At 38.1% G+C, this 21,559-nt stretch overlaps 1 protein-coding gene across 5 annotated transcripts in view; it reads right to left on the bottom strand.

The window, feature by feature from the left end:
• DIAPH3 (diaphanous related formin 3) overlaps window positions 1-21,559 on the bottom strand; it is a 516,220-nt gene that overhangs the window by 313,748 nt on the left and 180,913 nt on the right. For all 5 annotated transcript variants that reach the window (XR_013550080.2, XM_078433000.2, XM_078433008.2 and 2 more), the window contains 2 exons: window positions 19,982-20,290; window positions 19,119-19,233 (listed from right to left, as the gene is read on the bottom strand). Coding sequence is in view for 4 of the 5 variants with exons in the window: in XM_078433000.2 (XP_078289126.1) it covers window positions 19,119-19,233; window positions 19,982-20,290 (424 nt within the window). In the remaining variant the exon portion in view is untranslated. The remainder of the gene's footprint in view (window positions 1-19,118; window positions 19,234-19,981; window positions 20,291-21,559) is intronic.

Raw genomic sequence — 21,559 nt, 5'->3', positions numbered from 1 at the left:
ATACCATGTTAATGTTAAATCAAGAACTGTCAATCAACACCATTTGTTTGTAATCCCTCATCAGAACCCATTGCCTCCATCCGAACATTCACCGGGAAGAAAGCAGAGAGCATATCTGCAACCACTTAACCTTCATCAGCCAACATTCATGCATGCTCATTAACATTTTTTTTATCCCACTTTCGAGCATGACACAGCTCATACCGGAATAATAACTCGCTGATAATTGTTCAAGACAACAGCTGGACAGGCAGAGTGCAGAGGTGAACACTCTCATAGATTATGGGGTACAGTAATGCATTACAATTAGTATAAAGAGTCATATGCTCGTCTTCAATAGTTTTCAAAAAAAAAGTTAAGAAAATGTCATTAGCAAAACCAGCAATCCCCTCTAACTTTAACTCTGCATGGCTCACTGCCCGACTCTCTTAACACTTCACTATTTTGATATAAAGCAACGACAACCATTGACCCCAGTGACTGTACCATTTCATGAATGGAAGCAGTAATTTTGATGTAATATAGTCAGATATAATCTAAACTTATGATCTAATTTGAAGACCACCAGGAGGGAAGGGAACATTTTACATCTTTCTAACAACTGTTTTGTATTAAATCTCATTAGGTCATTATTATTCAAAAAAGTGGCAATGAATACTCGGTCTTAAAAATGTGAATTCAGACAAATTAACACCACTGAAAAAAAACTTAAATATCATTACAAAAGGAATCCTAGCTATGGAAGGGAACTTAGAGAATATGTAGTCCAAATGTCCCATTCCTAAGAGTTTAACAGCTACTCGTCTTTGCCATAAAGCAATACAAATAAAATTAGTATAATTGTTGGAGATGGTTATCAAGAGGACACAATCACTGGTTGATCCTCCAGCTTGACCCAACCAACTGAGGACTACTTACCTGCTTGGAACGTATGCTTTGACTACCGTTCCCACAGTAGGAGCTGTTCCAAGAACATAGCCTTCAGAGAGTAGGGTGATGTTGAAACCATCTGGATGTATATTTGTCTGAACCCAGTTAAAGCCTCTATATAAACCTTTAAGATTTGATGGGTAGGTGCAGACAACTACTCATCTTGCAACTGCCCAAAACAAGCCTTGTAAGTAAGTTCCCTTGCCTTTTAAACCTGCCACCTACCAGTCTGCAATGATCTGCCTCTTTCTGTAGTCTCTCCTCGCCCTCTATGAACAGGGGGCCAGCCTGCAAACCAACAATAATAGTTGCCTTTATGAAGTACCATGCTAGGCATTCAGTAGACATGGTTTCTTAATGATCCTGTGAGTAACTATTAACCTTTTTCCAGGTGAGAAAATTAATCTGAAAAAGATTGCAAATTCATCCAAATTCCAAAAGAGTCAGAGAAAGAATTCCATTCTGGCATTCTGATCCCAAAAATGAAGTCTTTTATTGTTGATTTCTACATCATCATCTTGCTTCTATTTCCATGATCTTATTCCAGCATTTCAGCTGCACAACTACTTGACTCTCTAGAATTAGGACCTATTCCCGAAAGGCCTTTAAGATATAGCACTTAAAAATTCCACATTTTCCCACTGTTCTCATGTCCAAGAAGCTTGCTCTTAAAATTCATAAGATCTTTAGTCTTTGTACTTCTAACTAGTATCCCTTTGAAACTCCCTCTACTTTTATTTCTCCCACCACCTAACCTAGATTTTACAATCCAACTTCAAGTAGTTCCTACTATACACTTTTTCTATCTTACTTGACATTTAGTTACAAATGTCTAGGAGGTGAATTGCCAAACTTAAGTAAATACAACAACCCTTATCTCCAGTCCTGCTTCCAACTAGTGATCATTATAAAAGGAAATCACATAATCCACATAGGGATCTACTATAATTTAATGATATGAAATAAACCCCATTAATATAATGCAGGGGTCAACAAACTATAGCCCCATGGGCCAAATCTGGTCTGCCACCCATTTTTGTAAACAAAATATTACTGGAACACAGCTATGACCATTAGTTTACATAGAGTACGAGGCTGCTTTTGCACTGTTAACAGTGCAACTTAGTAGCTATAACAAAGACCATATGGCCCAGAGAGAATAAAATATTTATTGCAAAGACTTAAACAGAAAAGCTTTGCCAATCTATGATATAATCTATAATGAAGATCCTTAACAGTATCTCAAGTCAACGGGATAAAAATAAAAGCTATTTATCTTCAGCCTAAAATCTATAAACACCAGCTTAATTCATGCTACTAACCCTAAATCAGACAATGTTGTGCAATTCTTTCCAAAGGCCACCAGCTAATGGTCATCTAAACCTGGCTGACTGTACTTTCACAAACATGTCTCATATTTATTGTCCTCTCATGGAAGGAGCCTAGATTCAGGACTTCACCAATTCCCTGGGTAATTAGAGTAGTCTCCTGACGGTATCCCAGCCTGTGGACTTTAACTACTACAACACAGAGCTGCCCAATACTGAGCTGTCATACTAAAGCAGAGATCATATGACATTGCATCTCTATTCAATACATTTCAATGTTTGTGACAGAATTTACTGTATTTAATATTTTAAATTATAAATACATATGTGAGACAGAACTAAATGTAAATGCCTGAATTTTACATACAAAGACCTCCATAATATGGACACAATTCTCTCCAGATTCATCCTCCAGGGACATTACCCATTTCTTTCCTGCAATCCCCATGGAAAATGAAGTACCACCATTGCTACTCTTCAGCTCTTAAGTCTACATATTTCCATCCAGCACTATCTACCTTTACTCACACTTTTTCTCCTCTCTGTATTCATTCACTAACCCATCCAACAAACTTATTAAGCAATGGTGAGCATCAGACACTGGCCTCTGTGAAAGGAATACAGTGGGGAGAAGGCACACCTAATTCTACCCATGGAAAGATTATAGCCTATTAAGAGATTAAACACATGAATAATAATTTTATGAGAATCCCAAACCAGTGCAATGCATGAAAAACAGCTCTGTGGGATTGAGTTGCAAAGGGAACTGTCCTAATCTGGAAAGTCCTAGAAGGCATTTCTCAAAGGAAATGACACTGGAGCAAAGAAACAAAGTTTGCACGGGGTCAGCAAGATGAAGCTACCTCCATTGTAAGGTCTTTTCTAATTAACCCAGTTCCAATCAATAGATTTCTAAATATGCCTAACAGTTGTGATACAATGGCCACAAGTAATAGTATATGATCAGTGAAGATATTACAAAAACTGTTTAGTAGCAGAGAATACATCTACGAAAATGATAAGAAGTTATATTGCATATGTAAATTTTGAACAGATAAAAGGGAAAACAGCCAAACCCTACCACTCATTTCAAGTAGGGTAGTAGAGTGTAGGGTGGTGCTTTCTTTCTTTCATCCCTTTCTAAATGTTCTGTAACATAATTATTTTATAATGAATAAACTATAGCAGTTTGAAGAGTTACATAATCTTTAAAAGCTTAAGTAATATTACACGTCTACATCACTCACATGTAATACTTTATAGTTATAATACAGAATAACCCGTAACACATATATCTCTCAGGCAAACTTGCAAGATTTCTATTCCTAGTAGCTTTGAATCCTATGCCACTGCTCAATTTTTTTTTTGTAATTCAATAGTATTTGTATCCTAAGTTTTCTCCACTTGATTAAAACCTGTATTAGCCTCTATAAGAAGAGTTAATGTACTTGATTTTGTTAGGACCAATCAAAGCTTTAGGTAAGAATAGTTTCAGGAAATTTGTATTTTTTTAAAAGCTTAAAGTCAATACCCATAAAAAAAAATAACAACAACAAGTGTTTGCAAGGATGTGGAGAAACTGGAACAGTTCTGCCATTGCTGCAGGGAATCTAGAAAGATTCAGTCACCGTGAAAAACAACTTGGCGGTTCCTTAAAATGCTCAATGCAGAATTGTCAAGTGATACAGCAATTCCGCTCCTAAGTCTGTTACCCCAAAGAATAGAGAACAAGTATTTAAACAAATACATATTCACACATGTTTACAGCAGGACTATTCACAATACCCCCCACAAGGAAACAGCTTTAATGTGCAAAGAATGAATAAAAATACCATAGTATATACACACAACGTATATACATGGATATACACACAATAGTATATACACAAAAGGAATGTGTACGTGCTACATGTATGATACATGCTACATGTATGATCCTAAATATATAATGCTAAATGAAACAAGCCATATACAAAAAGGTCACATATTGTAGGACTCTCATTTATATGAAACACTCAGAATAAATCCACACAGACAGAAAACAGATTGCTGGTTGCCAGAACTGGAAAGGAACAACAGGGAGAAACTGCTTAATGGCTGCAGGATTTCACTTTGGACTGATGGAAACGTTTTAAAACTAGATAGAAGTTGGAGTGCCTGGGTGGCCAGGTGACGGGGTGTCCGACCCTTGATTTTGGCTCAGGTGATGATCCCAGGGTCTTGGGATCGAGCCCTGCATTGGGCTCTGTGCTGAGCGTGGAGCCTGCTTAAGATTCTCTCTCCCTTTGCCCCTACCCCACTCACACTCTCACTCTTTTGAAAGAAAATGAAAATAAATAAAACTAGATAGAAGTGGTGGCTGCACTACATTATGAATGCCCTAAATGCCAGCGAATTATTCACTTAAAAAATGGCTTTTATGTGATATGAATTACATCTCCTACCAAAAAAAAAAAAAAAAAAAAATCAATACCCAACAAAGGTATAATTTTCAGGAGGAAAACAATCCATCTATTGCAATCTGTTTGTTAATAGTTATTCCTGGTTTGCACACATCGAGTTCCATCCAACAATAACAAAGAATTTAGCTCATCTCTTTCTTCCTCCTTATATAGATTCTTGCTGCTAAACCAAGCAAGAAAGGTAAATCGTTTTACCATCTAGATTCTGAATCTATCCCCCCTCTCAATCACCTTCATTTTTTTTTCTTTTTCTTTTTTTTTTTTACCTAATTTACAAAAGAGCTTGTTATTCACTCAGAGCAAAGTCATCAGGGGCAGAGTTAATTGGAATATTGATCGCTTAAATATTTCTGCTCTTGGGGCTCCTGGGTGGCTCAGTTGGTTGACTTCAGCTCAGGTCATGATGTCACAGTTCGTGGGTTCAGGCCCCACGTTGGGATCTGTGCTGACAGCTTAGCCTGGAGCCTGCTTCAGATTCTGTGTCTCCCTCTCTCTCTACCCCTCCCCACTCATGCTTTTGTCTGCCTCTCAAAAATAAATAAATGTTAAAAAAAATTAAAAAAAAAATTCTTCTCTCCATCCAAAAAAATGGGGGGGGGGGGGGACTTGCTGGAGGACGATGAAATTATTGTATTTCTGCTTTAAAGGAATGAAAAACCATTCACTTATTCAGCAAACATTAATCCACTGTCCATTACATGTTAGGCATTCTGCTAGGTGCTGGTGATACATCAGTAAAGGAAAACAAAGATCTCTCCCCTAAAGGAGTTTAAATTCCAGTGGGGGCGAAGAAAGAAAAAGACAAACATATGCTTAGTAAATAAGTAATAATACGTGAGAAATTGAGAAATGACTTAAAGAAAAAAAAAGGTAGCAAGAATCAGCATGGGGGGCAGATAGAGCCCATGGAAAATGTGCCAGCACTAAGTTGGAAAGCAAGTGCAGGAATCTCACCCAGAAGGTGATATTGGAGTCAAGACTCAAAAATGGTAAGGGACTTCTTCTTCCTCCATGCAGGAAGGGGTCCAAGACAGGGTACCTCTGGGGTATACCACGGGGGCTCCACTTACACCAATGTGGCTTCAGTAAAAGGACAAAGGAGAAGGGAGTAGGAGATGAAGTGAGAGAGCAGAGCAGCAGGAAACCCAAGGGTTTCCAGAGGCTTTGGCACTCTCCCAGCAAGAGAGAAAGGGTTCAACCCTGTGAAAGCAGAAAGGCGGAAGCCAGGGGCAGAATCCAGGCAAGCTCTTCAAAGCCTAAGCTGGTGGAAGACATAACTGTCAACAAGGCAGGAGCAGTTCCCAGGGGGGATTTGCCTAGAAAATGAAGTACAGGTAGAAAGTGCAAATTAAAACATTCACAGTAAGTGATGAAGATACAGGGAGAGGCAATGAAACGCATGGCCAAACTTGGTGAAAAAATAGACCACAGTTACTGAGGCATAGTGTATATAACAGAGAGAGAAACAAACAACAAAACAAAACAAAAACAAAAAGAATACAGCTAGAAACACAAGTGGGAACAGACTCCAAAAAGCTACCAAACTTTTCCGTTAGAAAAGTTTTTTTTTTTTTTTTCTTTTTAATCCTTTAGAATGTATGCACACAGGGGTCAGGATAAATGTGATATTTGTAGGGGTGAAAATCTGAAGACAGTTGGCATTACTGTCTTAAAAAGAGGAAGAGAATGAAATGGTAATTACAGTATCCCAAGTTTAAAGGAACAAAAGAAGTCACTGTGCTTACACAAGCAGGTAGTCAGGGTTCCTGATAACAAGGTCATTTCCATACCAATGCTAGTGGACTCCCATTGGCACTCCCTCCCTCCTTCCCTCTCCACTCTAAACAGGAGAGAGGGGAAAGAAACCCAGGTATGAATCAGAAGAAGTGACTTCTTGACTTCCAGCTCCTTTCTAAGGATGCCACCCTGAGGGCCAGATTTTTAACTTCTCTGAACCTCAACCTCTACGCGTTAAAGTGGGATGAAGGCCTAAATCTTACAATGTAAGGACCGGGCACAGTTACTGGGGCCAAGCAGGCACTCATTTTCTCCTTTACGGTTCAAGTCAGCTCCTTTCTCTCATTGCTTTTCACTTCCAACAGCTGTTCTAGACTTCTTACAACCCTAATATAATCGAGAATTAACGAGAAATTTTGATTTATTGAGGTTGTAAGTTATGCTTATTCATCAAGAACACATTCACAAAAATAGCTTTTTTGATAAAGCATACCTCAGAGATCCAAAAATGGGCATAGGATGATCCTATCAGTTGCCTTCTCTGTACCCAACAATCTTTCAGATTAAAAAAAGATGGTAAAAAGTGAAGTAGCAATCCAGTGTTTATCAATTTCAGATTATCAGGTTTACAAAATATTCTTTCATAAACATATAACTTTATCACACACACATACACACACATATAGAAAATTCTATTACAAAAGTATTGTCACCACACTGACATTGGCACAGACTGCTGTTTTCCTTGCTAGCGGCACTGACAACACAGCTGAATCTACTAAAACAGATAATGGAAATACAAATGATTGGTCAGTACGAAAAGGTCAGATTCATTTTGACATGGATAGGCAAGATTTGAAATGAAGCACAACAAGACTTGAGAAAATTCAGTATTATTCAGAAAAAGTCTAATTTTAAAACAGGAAAATGTAACATCTCCAAACACTAATATCCCTCATTTAAAAACAAACACAGTTATTCCATTGGCTATTTCAACTCTTCAGGGTTAAATCTTCTGCTGTGGGAGCAGAGAGCCAAACTGTCCCACTGTGACCTGTGAAACCCTGAAAAATAATTGGTTCTCTAATTGAAAAAGAAAAGAAGATTAAAGAAGGAAGAAGAGCTCTGCTTCAGGAAGAACGAGGCTAAGGCAGTATCATGATAGAAGAGTAGACTGGCAAATGACTAAGAGCCAACAATTAAATTAAAATAAATTGCTTATTTTGTGGGCAATGGGTTGCATTAGATCTTTCTGATAAATGGGATTTCCTCAGTGATGAAATTTTTCCAATTAAAATAAACTTTTTATATATTGTGTTTTAAATTGCCCAGTGAAATATGCAATTATAATAACATTTTCCAGGTTGTAATGAAATTACATGTTCATATCCGTTTATAGGTGCTTATTAGGTCGGAGTAATATTGGACCACAAAAACGTGCCTCTTCCCAAAGTCCCTATCACAAAATATAAATATTTATTCTGCTAAAATATATTGTGAAAATCATACAACAAGAGTAGCAGTCCGTATTTTAGAATATAACTAATCTTTGGGGAGCCTGGCTGGCTCCATTGGCAAACTATACAACTCCTGATCTTGGGAGTTGTGAGTTTGAGCCCCACACTGGGTATAAAGATTACTAAAATAAAAAAAACTTAAAATATAACTAAACTTCAAAGTACAGAAATTATTGTTCAACAGAAGTGTAGAAAGTTATCTCCCATAAGTTAATAATGTATAAAACATAAAACACTTCTCTTTCTAAATTAGAACCAGTCTTTCTTTCTTTCTTAAAATGCATAGTAATAAATCAGCATAAAGAACCAATTTGTTTTTAAATGCCAGTGGTTCTTTACTATAGGTTTTTGGATGGTGTTTCTGGGTTGAAAAAAAATTATATAAAGTAAAAACATATATACAGAATTTAATAATTTCCTAGGAAAAAAATGAAATCCATAGTGTACATTACAAACTAGAAAATGCATAGTAGATTGTGATACCTGTTGCACATTAATTATAGTATATTTGACTAAAGAAAGGAAAAAAAAAATATTTTCTAGTACTTAGTACATGATGTAAGGATTTTTCCTAAACCTCCACAAAGGCACTTAGCCATGGTAACAAAAACATATCTTAATGTAATTAGTAAAGATCCAAAGCTCAATAACATTTAATGAACAGAACAAATGATGTATGTCAAAATGCCCCAGGACCCTAAAACGGCATTCCTGGAAAAAGAACAGAGCTAAAGAAGACGGACATAATTTTAGTGAGTGGAATTAACCAGGCCAAGTGCCCTGTGAAATGTTGCAATTTTATGATAACCAACTAATTTTGGCACCCCATCCTCCTCTGTCAAAGATAACCGTGTTCTAATCCTTAGCACTGTGAATATGCTACCTTACTTGGAAAAAGGAACTTTGCAGATGTGATTAAGGTCAGAGACAGAAAGGCTGGGACATTAGCATGATTAGCCAGGTGTACCCAGTTTAATCACATGGTTCTTCAAGAACCTTTCCTAGCACAGGTCAGAGCCTGAGAAGGATGCAGTCAAGGAAACCAGTGAGAGATGGACCCTGAGGACTCCCCTCGCTGTGGCCAGCTGTGAAGACTGGAGGAAGGGGGCTACAAGCTGAAGAAAGTGGGCAGCTCTAGAAGCTGGAAAAGGCAAGGAAGGGACAGGTCCCCCCTAGAGCCCCCAGAATGTAGCCCTGTTGGCACTTTGATTTTAGCACAGTGAGACCATGATGGACTTCCCACGGAAATGTAAAACAGTAAATGTGCATTAAGTTGCCAAATTCCAGGAATTTGTTACAGCAGCAATAGAAAATTAATACAAAACTCCACTTGTGAGCATAATGATCCCTCCTGCCCTTGTTAACTAAGCTATGCTGAAAGTAGAAGGAAAGCTAAGAAAATGGAGAAGCTAATACTGAGTCTGGACATCACTGGGATGCTGAATTGACCAAATCTAAGACAGCCAACCACCAGACTTCTGGTCGAAATCACTTTTAGCTGGGTACTGTTTCTTGCAGGCAAACTTCCTCACAGAGTCACCAGAAAAGATTAATTTATATACACTAATACAGCATGTAAAATTCCAAGGTGATCTTCCAGTCTTAGATTTGGGGGATGTAAGTCATTCCAAAATAAATACTTCTCATTTCAGGAGTTTCACTCCCCCCACCCCCCATCAATTATTTGACAAGCTATGAGAAAAGCAGAAATACCAACATTCCTTTTTTAATTAAGTTACAAAGACATTTCTATGTGTTTCCTTAATTAGTCACCACTTCAGAAAACAAGAATTGGGCTAAACCACATGAAGTTCTTGATATGTCAAAATAGTAGAATTTCAACATTTGTATATGGTTCACCTAAATAATTCTTTTAGCTTGCACCATACAGCACACACACACACACACACACACACACACACGAAAACAAGCCACTCCTGAAAAATTCTCACTCCTCTGAACCCTCTGCTAGCACTCTATGAAAATAAGAAAATTAACAGTTATCACCCTTCCTGCAAGCCCCAGGGAGAATTTAGCCATGAGCTTTAGTTGGCTCTTGTATTTGCCTATCAACGAAAGGTTCCCTACACCTTAATGCATCCCAGTTCTGTAATTACATTAAGCCATACATAACATCCTCACTAATCTTTGAAACTGTAAATAACTGTCAAAAATAATCATGAATAATTAACAAGAACTAGTCAGATTTTATAAAGTACAGATTGAGTTTTTCAACTTCACTCTCAAGTCATTAGCTCAATGCTCAAAAACTGAATCACACCAAGTTAAAAGTTAAAGTTCTCAGTTTTTAAATTTCATAAGATCACAAAAATCGGCTCAGCTCCATTAATGACTTGTAAACTGAAAATAAAAACAAAAAAAATCATGGAAAAACTCAGGAAAAAAAATAAGAAAAAAGACAAACCAGTCTTCATTCCTGGTTCAACAGATCTCTCTTCTTCTCTAGGAACTTAATAAAGCATTTGACAGTTAAGACATACACAAAGATGAAAGAAATAGGATGTACAAAATCATCTATTACTATTTCTAAAACTGATGGCACAGATCAGTATTACAGAAATCTTCTTAAATGGCTACTAACATAGGTCAGTTAACACAGCAGTTCAATGGTTTGAAAGGCTTCATTTGCAAGTGGGGCTAAAGCTGGCCAGCTCATATGCAAGATTCACATAAGGTACACAAAATTTTGCAAGTGGAAACAAGCCTGCATTCTCAAAATTTAAGTTCAGCTAACAATTCCTGAACGACGACAATGAGCCGGGCATTGCAAAAGATGCTTTAAAAACTTTACTATCTAATCCTCACAATAACCTTGTGAGATGGGTATCTTCTCCCCCATTTTATAAAGAACTACAGCTGCAAAAGCCGGGGTCACACGCTTGTGGGGGGTACTCCACGGTCCCTCTCCCCGCCTGTACATGCCACAGCATGGCGTTAGTATTTACAGCTCAAATACTTACAGAAGTGAATAGAGGGACCAAATGATGAAAGATGGTCTTAATAAAAAATGGCAAGTTTTTAAAGCCTTTAATATAAATTGTGGGATGAGGGTGAACTGCTGGGGGGCAGCAGTAAGGTGGCGGGAGATGAGAGGGAAATTATTTTAAATCAAAGAAGAGCACTTTAAATAAAACATAATAGGATTTCTTTTAATCAGAGAAGCAGCATGGCATAGCTCAGATCTGTATTCCATTCAGAGTGGCAGCTCCTTTTAGCTCAACTTCACATGAAGAGTGTAACTTTTTCTTACATATAACACATATACAATATTTGCCTTGGTTCTTCCACAGGATTGTTTTGGGGAACAAATAAAATGATAGGAGATAAACACAACTGCTAAAAAAACAAAACAAAACAAAAAGACATTATCAACACTGTTGTTTTATTATTGTCTAATTAGGGCGTTTTGTACTTGTGCCAGATTCGACATATGCTTTTATTAACAAATGCATTTCAGTAGTCTGTTAAAAAAGTGGATCCAAAAACAGACGACCTAATGTTCCAGTCACAGTAAAAAGGTATTCCTAGTTAAGTATCTCATGACAAATCATGTAGTGGCCCCTTGAATTAAAACAAAATAAAACTAAGCAAGCAAACAAAAATGTGCATATATGTGAACAGGCAGTAGTCAAGGCCAGGCCGAGGCTCCTGACCTTCGCCTCATGCCCAGCACTGCACAAGGCAGAAAGGCTATAGCAGGCTTCATAACCTTTGTTGCCATGGACCCCACCGGCAGTCAGAGGGATAGACAGCTTCTCAGAGAATTCTTAAGTGCAGAAAAGATAATACATAGGATTTCAGAGGAAGCAAATGATACTCAAATGCAGCTACCAAAATGCATTAAATACCAGTCTGTGACTAGCAAAATACATGCATGGCAGCCATGGACGTGCACTGCTAAGATCTCCCTTTAGGAAAAATGTCCCCCCTCACTTGCAAGGAGTGCACGTGGCTGGTCAGGTCCAAGCTGTCACCACCCTCAGGATGCTCCTGAGTCCCAAGTCCAGGCCACCACACCATTCCTGGGCAGCTCCCAGCTGATGGCTGAGCACGGCAGGAGCGCTGGGCCTGGCTACCGGGGCCCATCCCAGGACTTCCCTAACAGATCCTCTGTTCCAGAGCTTCCCCCCACCAGCCCCCAAACACACACACATTAGGGTGGCTGAGAATGTGTCCTATGACATCAGGGCCTGAGGTTCTTCCTACCCGGTCCTGCTTCCCCCACCTTGTACCTTTCACACGCGTTACCCACTGCACACCCCCTAAAAACGCCTGCACCCCAACATCTCAGCATCGGCTTTTGGAGGACCCAACTGACAAAATCCATTTCTTAATTAATGTCCTGAATAACAAGACCTGAATAGCTGCAGGTCTCACAACCACCCAAATTTTGAAGTAGTGATGAGTTTCAGTGATATTTAACGTATCTAAAATAATTCTGATGGGATATAAAAAGTATACATAATCTTCACAGGTAGAAATGGTTTAGGTGCGTGTTTGTTGCCTATATTTATAAATGAAGGAAAAGCTAAATTTCAGTTACAAGTAAGTGAAAGTAACATTCTGCTTTGTTTTGTTTTTATTCAAGTTCAAAGACCCAAGTTAATCCAAGTTAAGAACTCCTGGACTAGAGCGTGTCTGACTCAGAAATAGCCATCCTTTTAAGACACAGACAAGTACTTAGACAAGGGAGGGATGTGATACCAACGGTTTCTAACCTGGTGGGTTCCTCAGATGCCAAGACACGTGTGAATGCTTGAGTTAAATGCACAACATGGTACAAGTCCTAACCTGTGAGTAAATGATTTAACCTTGAAGGACAAAACACACCCAGCTTTACCTAAACACAAATCTATAACTACCTCAAAACCTAACTTTAGAAATTCAAGGTTAAAAAAGTTATTTTCATAAAGGTTCTTTTTTGCCTGTTACAAAAGAAGTTACTATCTTCTTTATTTATTATCCAGCTTCCAGAGCATATAATCCAGAAAGAAGCCTCCTCCCTCTCCTATGACTCTCCTACCATGACCCCACGCTCTTCTTGTGCTACAGGGATGGCATCATTGCAATACTAACTGCATGTGATCCTATTTCCTCTGAGCCTGGCAAGTGTATGTGAAGGTGGGCCTGAGGGACACTGAGGAGTGGGGCAGAGGGAGAGAAGAGGGTCAGTGACCAGCCAGGTGTATAAATATATTAAGATTCAAAGAGTGCATTCAGAAAGATGAGTCTCATTTATATTTTCAGGTGAATAATTATGAGTGGGAGCCTTGACGGCTGCTAGAACATAATGCAGACAAGACAAAGAATAACTGCCTGAAATGGGGCAATGTACTTTGAACAACCACAGGGCAACAAGAGATTCCCTGGTAAATGGGAGTAAGAAGATACAGGAAACGAAAGAGAAATCCTGAGAGAGAAAAAAATGTGTGAGGACCATAAAACATCTTACAATGTTGTCAAGGGAGGACAGCTACAGGTGCACCACTGAAAACTCCAAGAATTAAAACACCAAAGTGACCTTGTAATGTACAAGGAACACAGTTTACCCCCATCTACCACTCGTCCAGGGACTCCTGGTGAATCCAAATGCTCCCCAGTATCATCCCTCTCTCCACTGTAGAAGGAAAAGAAAGAGGGGGGAAAAGGGGAGAGGAGCTATGTTTAGGGGCACTCAACCCCTGCACACACGTCTAAGCTTCCTCCCTTTTTGTTTATAGCAGTTGTACAATATACAAGAAATGTGCCCAGTTACAGGGACTTTTAGAATTCCCATCACACCGTGCCAAAGATACATGGTATAACTAAGCATGTAACTGAAGCATTCTGGGACTTGAAAGTCGCCTGTAGCTCCAGGCTAATAAACAAACCTACTCTCTTCAGCCCTTTTCTCTAAGTTCTGTTTCTTTAAACCTTTCAGAATAAATTTCTGTTTCTTCCGGAACCCAACACAAAATACAAATAATTGGTAACAAAAAGATACTTTCTAAGGGTGAAACAAGACATTCCTGACAGGCCCTATCATTTCCTTAAGTCTTTATTTCTTTTCAGATTCAGACACAGACAAGAGCCAAAGGACAAATCCCTAGGGAAATATTTAATTCATCACTGATTTCCTCCTCCATCCTTCCAAACAAGTGTTTGTCAAATGTCTTTTCAGAAACCTTTAAGATATGGTGCATTCGTCATCTCTTTATTAACACACATTCATGAAAAACATTTCTCTACTATAAATTATATTATTCATCTTAATGTAGGCTTTGAGGTAGTTTAGGATTTTTTTAATACACTTTTTTTCACACAGAGGAATAAATTGTGTTTCAAATACAAAGCGACATCCTGAACACAGCCAAGTCCCTGAGATAATCCATGGTTTATCACTCCCTACCCCAATACTTTGTCCACTGAACTATGATGTCAGAAATCTTGGCTTGATTTGTTTGTAAGTACATAATCCATTAACTGTTTCCATATGCCATAACTGCTCAGTTGATAAATTATTTCTAAACCAGTTTGTTGGCCCTATCTGGCAAATATGATGCACCTGTTCTAAAATGTGATTACTTCAGAAAGCTAACAATTGTGGAATCACATTTTTATCATAAATCAGTCTAAGTGAATTAGACTATTCATATACTTCCAGAAAACCCTTTAATCCCTATTAAGTTAACAGTTTGTGAATAATGAAAGTAATTAATATTAATTTTAGTTGATAAATCCAACACCAATAACCTGTTAGTATACTTTAATCCATTTTCCAACAGCCTGTAAAAATTATCCAGCAGATGCTTCCAATCTGGTAAAAAAATACACAGATCATTAGCATTATTTTGATGATACCAAATGTTCAATATATGAATATTGTGATTAAACTTCAAAGAGTATATAAACACTTTTCTTTTATAATCTTGTTAAGTCTTAACAGGAGCCCAAGACAGTAAAACATGGCAATCCTCCTTTCTGAATCAAAAATCAGCATCTGTTGTTCCACTCCTCATTCTTGTGCTTCAACTTGACTGAGAGCTTGATGGAGTTTCACTGGGGTTGAGAAAACAACACGTGGACGTGCACACAACTGCTTTCTCTCTACAGAGTCCCCAGTGCCAAACACAAGGCCTAACATACAGTGCACACCCAATAAATATTGGCTGCCTTGAACAGTGACAGCCAAACACAGGAGAAAGGAATGAGGGAGAATGAGAAAAAGAAAAATATGACCAGGAAAAATGCCTACATGTTATTTTCAGGAGAATTTAAAATATGAAAAGCTGAGATGTAACTCAAAAATTTAGACAGGTTAGAACTGAGAAAGGCAAGGAAACCAAAGTGATACTTGATAGCCAAATAAAGGAATCAAAGAAAAAAATTATACAACGGGATCAAGGAAACATACTGATTTCGTACGAAGAGGCTGAGCTTCCTGTACTCCTTAAGGCAGGACACGGGCACTTTCCTAATAAAGCAATGTCTAGACGTAACAGGGAAGTTAGTTTAAAATACAAATTTAACTGGGAGGGAAAAAAAGATATAATAAAGAATAACATGAGTAAAGAGGAAATATCCAAGCTCATGCCTAGAATATCTTGCTATGTCTACCAGCAAGTGGGGCAGGGTGGTATTCTGGGGACTTAGCATCGTTGGGCAGGAGAAAAATCTCAGCAGAGATGTGGTCATGATTTAAACAAGGTCACATGAAGATGGCCCAGCTCAGGGAGTGGTACAACCACAGGTGCTCCACTGGTATTGTTAAGCCCTCTTCCTTTTCCAACTTTCAGGGTATAAGACCACTAAAACCCAATCATCTTAACTTCAAAGTCAATAAAACCCAAAGCAGTGTCTTCCATAAGGTGGGGGGGGGGAGCCATAATAACAAAAAATACAGAGTATGTGATTAGAATAGGTAGAATTAGAGGGTAAATTATGAAATTCAGTTCCTTTTTTTTCTTTCCACCTATTTCAAATGTTTAGGGGACACAAATGATTGGCCTTTACCATTTTTAAATTCCTGGGATGGAACATCCACCTTTGTAATCAGAGAAATAGCTCTGGGTTTTTTGTTTATGTAATAAATTTCTACCCCTCCTCCCCATTTCCCCCACCCCCATCTCTGGCAACCACCATTCTGTTCTATCTATGAGCTTGGTTTGCTTTTTTCATTGTTTTGGATTCCACATATAAGAGAAATCATACAATATTTGTCTTTCCCCACCTGATTTATTGCACTTAGCATAATGACCTAGAGGTCCATCCATATTGTCACAAAATGCCCTGGTTCTTAGACAAAAGAATTACTGCAATGAAAAGCAGATACAGGGGCGCCTGGGTGGCGCAGTCGGTTAAGCGTCCGACTTCAGCCAGGTCACGATCTCACGGTCCGTGAGTTCGAGCCCCACGTCAGGCTCTGGGCTGATGGCTCAGAGCCTGGAGCCTGTTTCTGATTCTGTGTCTCCCTCTCTCTCTGTCCCTCCCCCGTTCATGCTCTGTCTCTCTCTGTCCCACAAATAAATAAAAAAACGTTGAAAAAAAAAAAAAATTTAAAAAAAAAAAAAAAAAAAAGAAGAAAAAAAAAAAAAAGAAAAGCAGATACATTATTTCCCTAAAAACCCAGTAATCGGAATCCTGTGTCCTTCCCTTCCAAGTCCTGACAAGAACCAATGAAGGAAAATCAACCGGGAGGCGATGCCTCTACCTCCCCCTGCTGGCTAGGGAGCAGAGAGTCACTGTATCGCCACCATGGACTGAATAATTCGTGACTAGGTTCAATTTTGAATTCTGCAGAAATTAAAAACTGGAGTTAAAGTAACCTTTGGACTCATGGGAGAAAGGAGAAAGGTAGAAGTGAAGATTTGGACCTATTGCCTCAGTGGCCAGGCCACAAATAAAGAGACAAGGAGCAACGTGTCCACTCCACCACCACCCCTTGGTCTCCGGTAAGCTTTTCAGATACCTTCCTCTTGCCTTCCTTTCTGATCTTCTCTACAAAGTATCTATAGGAAATCCTGCTCTTCTGAAAGCAGCAATTTTGTTTTCCAATAAAATACTTAACTACTGGTAATGCTAAAATGTATTCTTAAGGCTCCCTGAATAATGTTTTCCAGGAATTATTCTTTAAAATCCAGATCAAAAAATAGTCACCTTCACAGCTTGTTTCCTATTGGCATTGTGAAAGGTTGGCATTGCCCAGGATGACAACCTCGGGCATCCCCATCTTTTCTGATCACCAGGGAGGTATCATCCACTGTCACAGAAGAAAGAAGGTAGCAGTTGAGCTGAGACAAGAGAAGTCGTGGGCCTCTGCCAGTCTGTAAGTCAAATGAGAGACTCTGGACAGAGGGGACGGCACGTACAAAGGCAGAGACAGATAGAAGTACGGAATACTCAGACAAGGATCACCATTTCCTCACCTTAAACTTCATAACTAATACTTGATTGAGCAAATACATTGTTTTTTTTCAACCTTGAATCTCAAGGCTAAAGTTAGATGACTTAAGAATTTTTTAAAGGTCCAATTATTTCATTTAGGGCTAACACTACAGCTAAATTAAAGACATGCTAACAAGTTTCCCTTTTGAGCCTCATTAATTAAGAAAGTAATCAGAGTAAAGAGGAAAAAAAAAAAGAGAGAGACAGTAGCTGGATGGCAGTATTACTTAAATAGCTTTAAGGTACCACCGTTTGTACCCTACTAGGAAAGCAAAGGGAAAACTAATCAATTCCAGATTATGAAATCTGAAATTCTGAAGTGTTTTACATGTAAATACACATTTTAACTGCCATATATTTTCCTTGATTGCCTGAAGAGTGTACTAATCTTATTCAAAGAAAATTTTCATTCTCCATAATCAAAAGGTAAAATTAAGATCTGCTTACTTCACAAGTTTTCCTAGGATAAGCTTGCTGAGAAAATTCCCCCTGTTTTCAAAGATCAAAATATATCATTTTTACTATTTTAGTCACGAACAGTGCCCAAAAATATCTGCTGAAGGCTTTGGATTTAGCACAAATTCTGGAAAGCCACCTTAATTTACAATTACCTTTTAGAGTTCTAACTTACTTTTTAGAAAGAGATTCTAATTTACAGTTATATTTTACAAAGCATTTCAAAGGAATTCAAATGATTTGGGGTGGGAGGGGTATCTGCCAAAATCCTTTCATTGCTGCGACTGTCAAGTTAAATCAGATATACAGCATATCGCCTAATACGTAGTAGGTATTTTAACAAGTTAATTCTTCCCTGTATATAGCAACCCTTCCCATCTCCAGCTGGAGTAAAATCTCTCTTCTACAGCTCTCTGTGTTCAATGAGCCCAGGGTTGTAAGTGGCATAGGTCTATGGTGAAAAGGGTTCCTTCTTGAAAATTAAAATGTAATCACTGATCCAAGTAGCTTGTAACATAGACATAAAATGTAAGCATTATGTAACTTAAAAATTAACCTACTAGTTTAAGTCAATATCAACCCTGAAACATATACAGTAGAAACCCAATTTTCAGATAAGAACGATGTTTGAATAAAATTATTTAAAAATATTCATCATCATCACACCAAGCAGGTAAAAGCTATCATGAAACAATTCGGAAATGAACGCTAATTGCTTTTAATAAAAAGTTCATATAACCTACTCATGTACTTCTATTTTAAGCTTTCAAGGTACTCTATAAATTTGGTATTTCTATCCCATGTGACTCATACTAATTATTGTGACTGTCATAGTAATATTAAAGGGTGGTAAAGTGCTGGCTAGAAGAAGGCTCACATTCTGTTTGTTTTTCTATTTCCCATTGACTCAAAGGAATTCTCATGCCAAAGTTCTCTCTGAAAATATCCTCCTTTATGAAAACCCAATTAAGAACATCTTCAGAAAAGATATCATACCAAAAATTTGACAAAGTTATGTATTAACCACTTGCATTTTCAAGACTGCTTATCCTATACTCACAACAAAATTGGTATTTTAAAATTTTTTCCCATTAATTTATTTACCCACTAATGAAGTAAAAATATCACATATAGGACTCCTCAAACAATGCTCTGTAAAAGTTAAAACAGAAAAAATGGCAATGTTAACATATTAAAATAAGCATGATATTAAAATAAGCAAATAAGCATGATGTTCAACTTACCTTTTTGTTGGCAACAAAACGTATTCTCAAGTTTACAAAGCAAATCCACATTTTCATACTTATTTTCATTTGCTTTAATCCAGAAACAGTTTTCAGTCATTTCATGAGGTCTGATCTGCAATCAGAGAGAGAGATTCATAAATAGTTGGGTGTTTCATCTGTCCCCGCACAATCACTACGTTCAGACCCAATGTCCCATAGCTGCCAGCAGATGTTTATGAAGTAATCCCTTAATATTTTTCCCCAAAGTGCATGTAATAAAATACAAGTTCCTCCGGAAGCTAAGGTTTTATTAAAAAAAAAAAAAAGTTTCCACTCTCAGATAGTTGAGGGTTTGAAGCAGAGTGAAATAAAACTTGTTCTTTCTTAATTATACCTCTCAGGGTCTTGAATACAACTCATGTGCACGGCAATAATTCAAGTGCAGGATATATCACACATCATTTCCCAAGGTTATGTGACCATGAAACCATCTATCTCCAGGATTCAGGATTTCTGTGTCCTAATTACCAACTTTTGACAACATGTATTAATTTTTCCAATGGCTATCAACATAGATAAGTTCATACGAACACTAACTTATTTTTGTTCTTGTGAGAAACACTTCATGTTCAATGATGATAATGTTGAATTACCAGCTTAATCACAAACCAAATCCCATTGTAACAACCATCAACTCTCACCAAATTTCTAAACCAGAAAGCCTCAGTCGAGAGAAAAGGGCTTTGTTTCAATACTTTTATTTAATTCAAATAACGCTTATCTATTGAATGACACTCTGATTAGGATTTCCACTGGAAATTAAATATAAAGTTAAATTTTTATCTAGGCGACAGTATGTCTCTTCCATTTATTTGTTTTACCTTTAACCAATTCAATCTTCTCATGCTGGTTTCGGGCTTAAATTCTTTCTTTGGTTTTAACCCAAAAGGTAGGGTTGGTGGAGGAGGAGAGTTTCGCCCATTGAGAAATCCCAGGGGAGGCGGTGGAGGCACAGGACCACCAAAGGGCAAGGGCATTCCTGGAAGGGGAGGAGGGGGTGGGGGAGGAGGGGGAGGAGGCACTCCTCCACAGGAGGGCAGCGGCAGGGAAGGAGCAAGTGCTGGGAGGCCGGATCCGTTTTCTTCTGCCAGTGGCGAAGAGTTACTTGTATTGGCTGGCAAGGCACCAAACTAGAGGGGAAGGGAAAAAAAGAAAAGAAATATGACTAAAAACATCTACCAAACATGTCAAAGTACACTTGCCTCAAAAATTATTTTACACCAAAGACAATTCAGGATGAGCAATTTCACATGGCTTGACCTAAAAAAACACAATCCCAATAGTTTTTTTCTTTTTCCAATTCAAGAATTTAGCTTTTGTTTTCATAGAAGTGTAATTGCCAGAAATATTATTTCCTATTTTGGTAGTTATAGCCATCCAGGTGGAGATGTCCTGGGAGGAAATGGGTATGTGGGTCTAGAAGATTTGAAACAGCAGTTTCTAGGTGATAGTTCAACTCACTGAGAATAGATAAGTTCACCCAGAGTATGTATAGAGCATGTAGCATAAAGTCTATGTACAGAATTCTATGGAATACTGGCATTTAAATAAGAAGCAAAACAAGAAGAAGAAGACCCAGAAAGACTTAAATAGCGTTGTCACATCATGCCTTTATCTTGAGGAAAAAAAATCAGAAATTCCTAAGGACAACCTGCAGGGCACATCATGATCCTTGTGAACTGGCCTTTTAAGTGGCTGTCATGTACAATTTCACGTATTTGCCAACCACATACCTCTCTCAGGGTCCTTGCACATGCAATCCCTTCTGCCTGGAACTTTCTTGGCATGTGGTTACCTCCTGTAGATCCTTTCAATCTTAGCTAGCAAGTCCTTTCCTCAGGAAAGCCTCATCCGACCACTCCTTTTACACAGATAGCACTTTGTGCTTCTCTTTGATTGCCATTACTATCAAAGTGTCAAATGCTTAAGAAATCATTAGCATTTATCTCATTGATAGATTATAAGCTCCATGAGGGCAGTTACTAAGTCTGTATAATTTACTACTCTTTCCCAGCACCTAAAGCAGCAGCTGGCAAATGACAGCCATTGAAGAAATACATGTTGGATGAATGAATTAAAGATAAGAGAAAAAAACAGACAAGCGCAGGTTCATGAATCACAGTGAAGTGAAGACAGTGAGGGAGGGGGGATAACGGGCTATTCTACAGTATCAAATGTCACAAAAAAGCAAAGCAAAATCAGGAGAGAAAAAGGGCAAAATGTGGCCACTGGTCACTTCGGGCCTTATGTTTCAATGGCATGGTAAGAATATATGCTTTTTGATTATTTTAAAGAAGATCTGATTTTGTGATATGATTATTTTCCTATAATCACTGATTTCAATTCTCTCTCTCTCTCTCTCTCTCTCACACACACACACACACACACACACACACACA

Source organism: Panthera onca, chromosome A1 (genome assembly GCF_046562875.1).
Source record: "Panthera onca isolate mPanOnc1 chromosome A1, mPanOnc1 haplotype 2, whole genome shotgun sequence".
Classification (NCBI taxonomy): Eukaryota; Metazoa; Chordata; class Mammalia; order Carnivora; family Felidae; genus Panthera; species Panthera onca.
The sequence above is the reverse complement of the archived record's forward strand: the minus strand, read 5'-3'. Positions and strand labels throughout refer to the sequence as shown.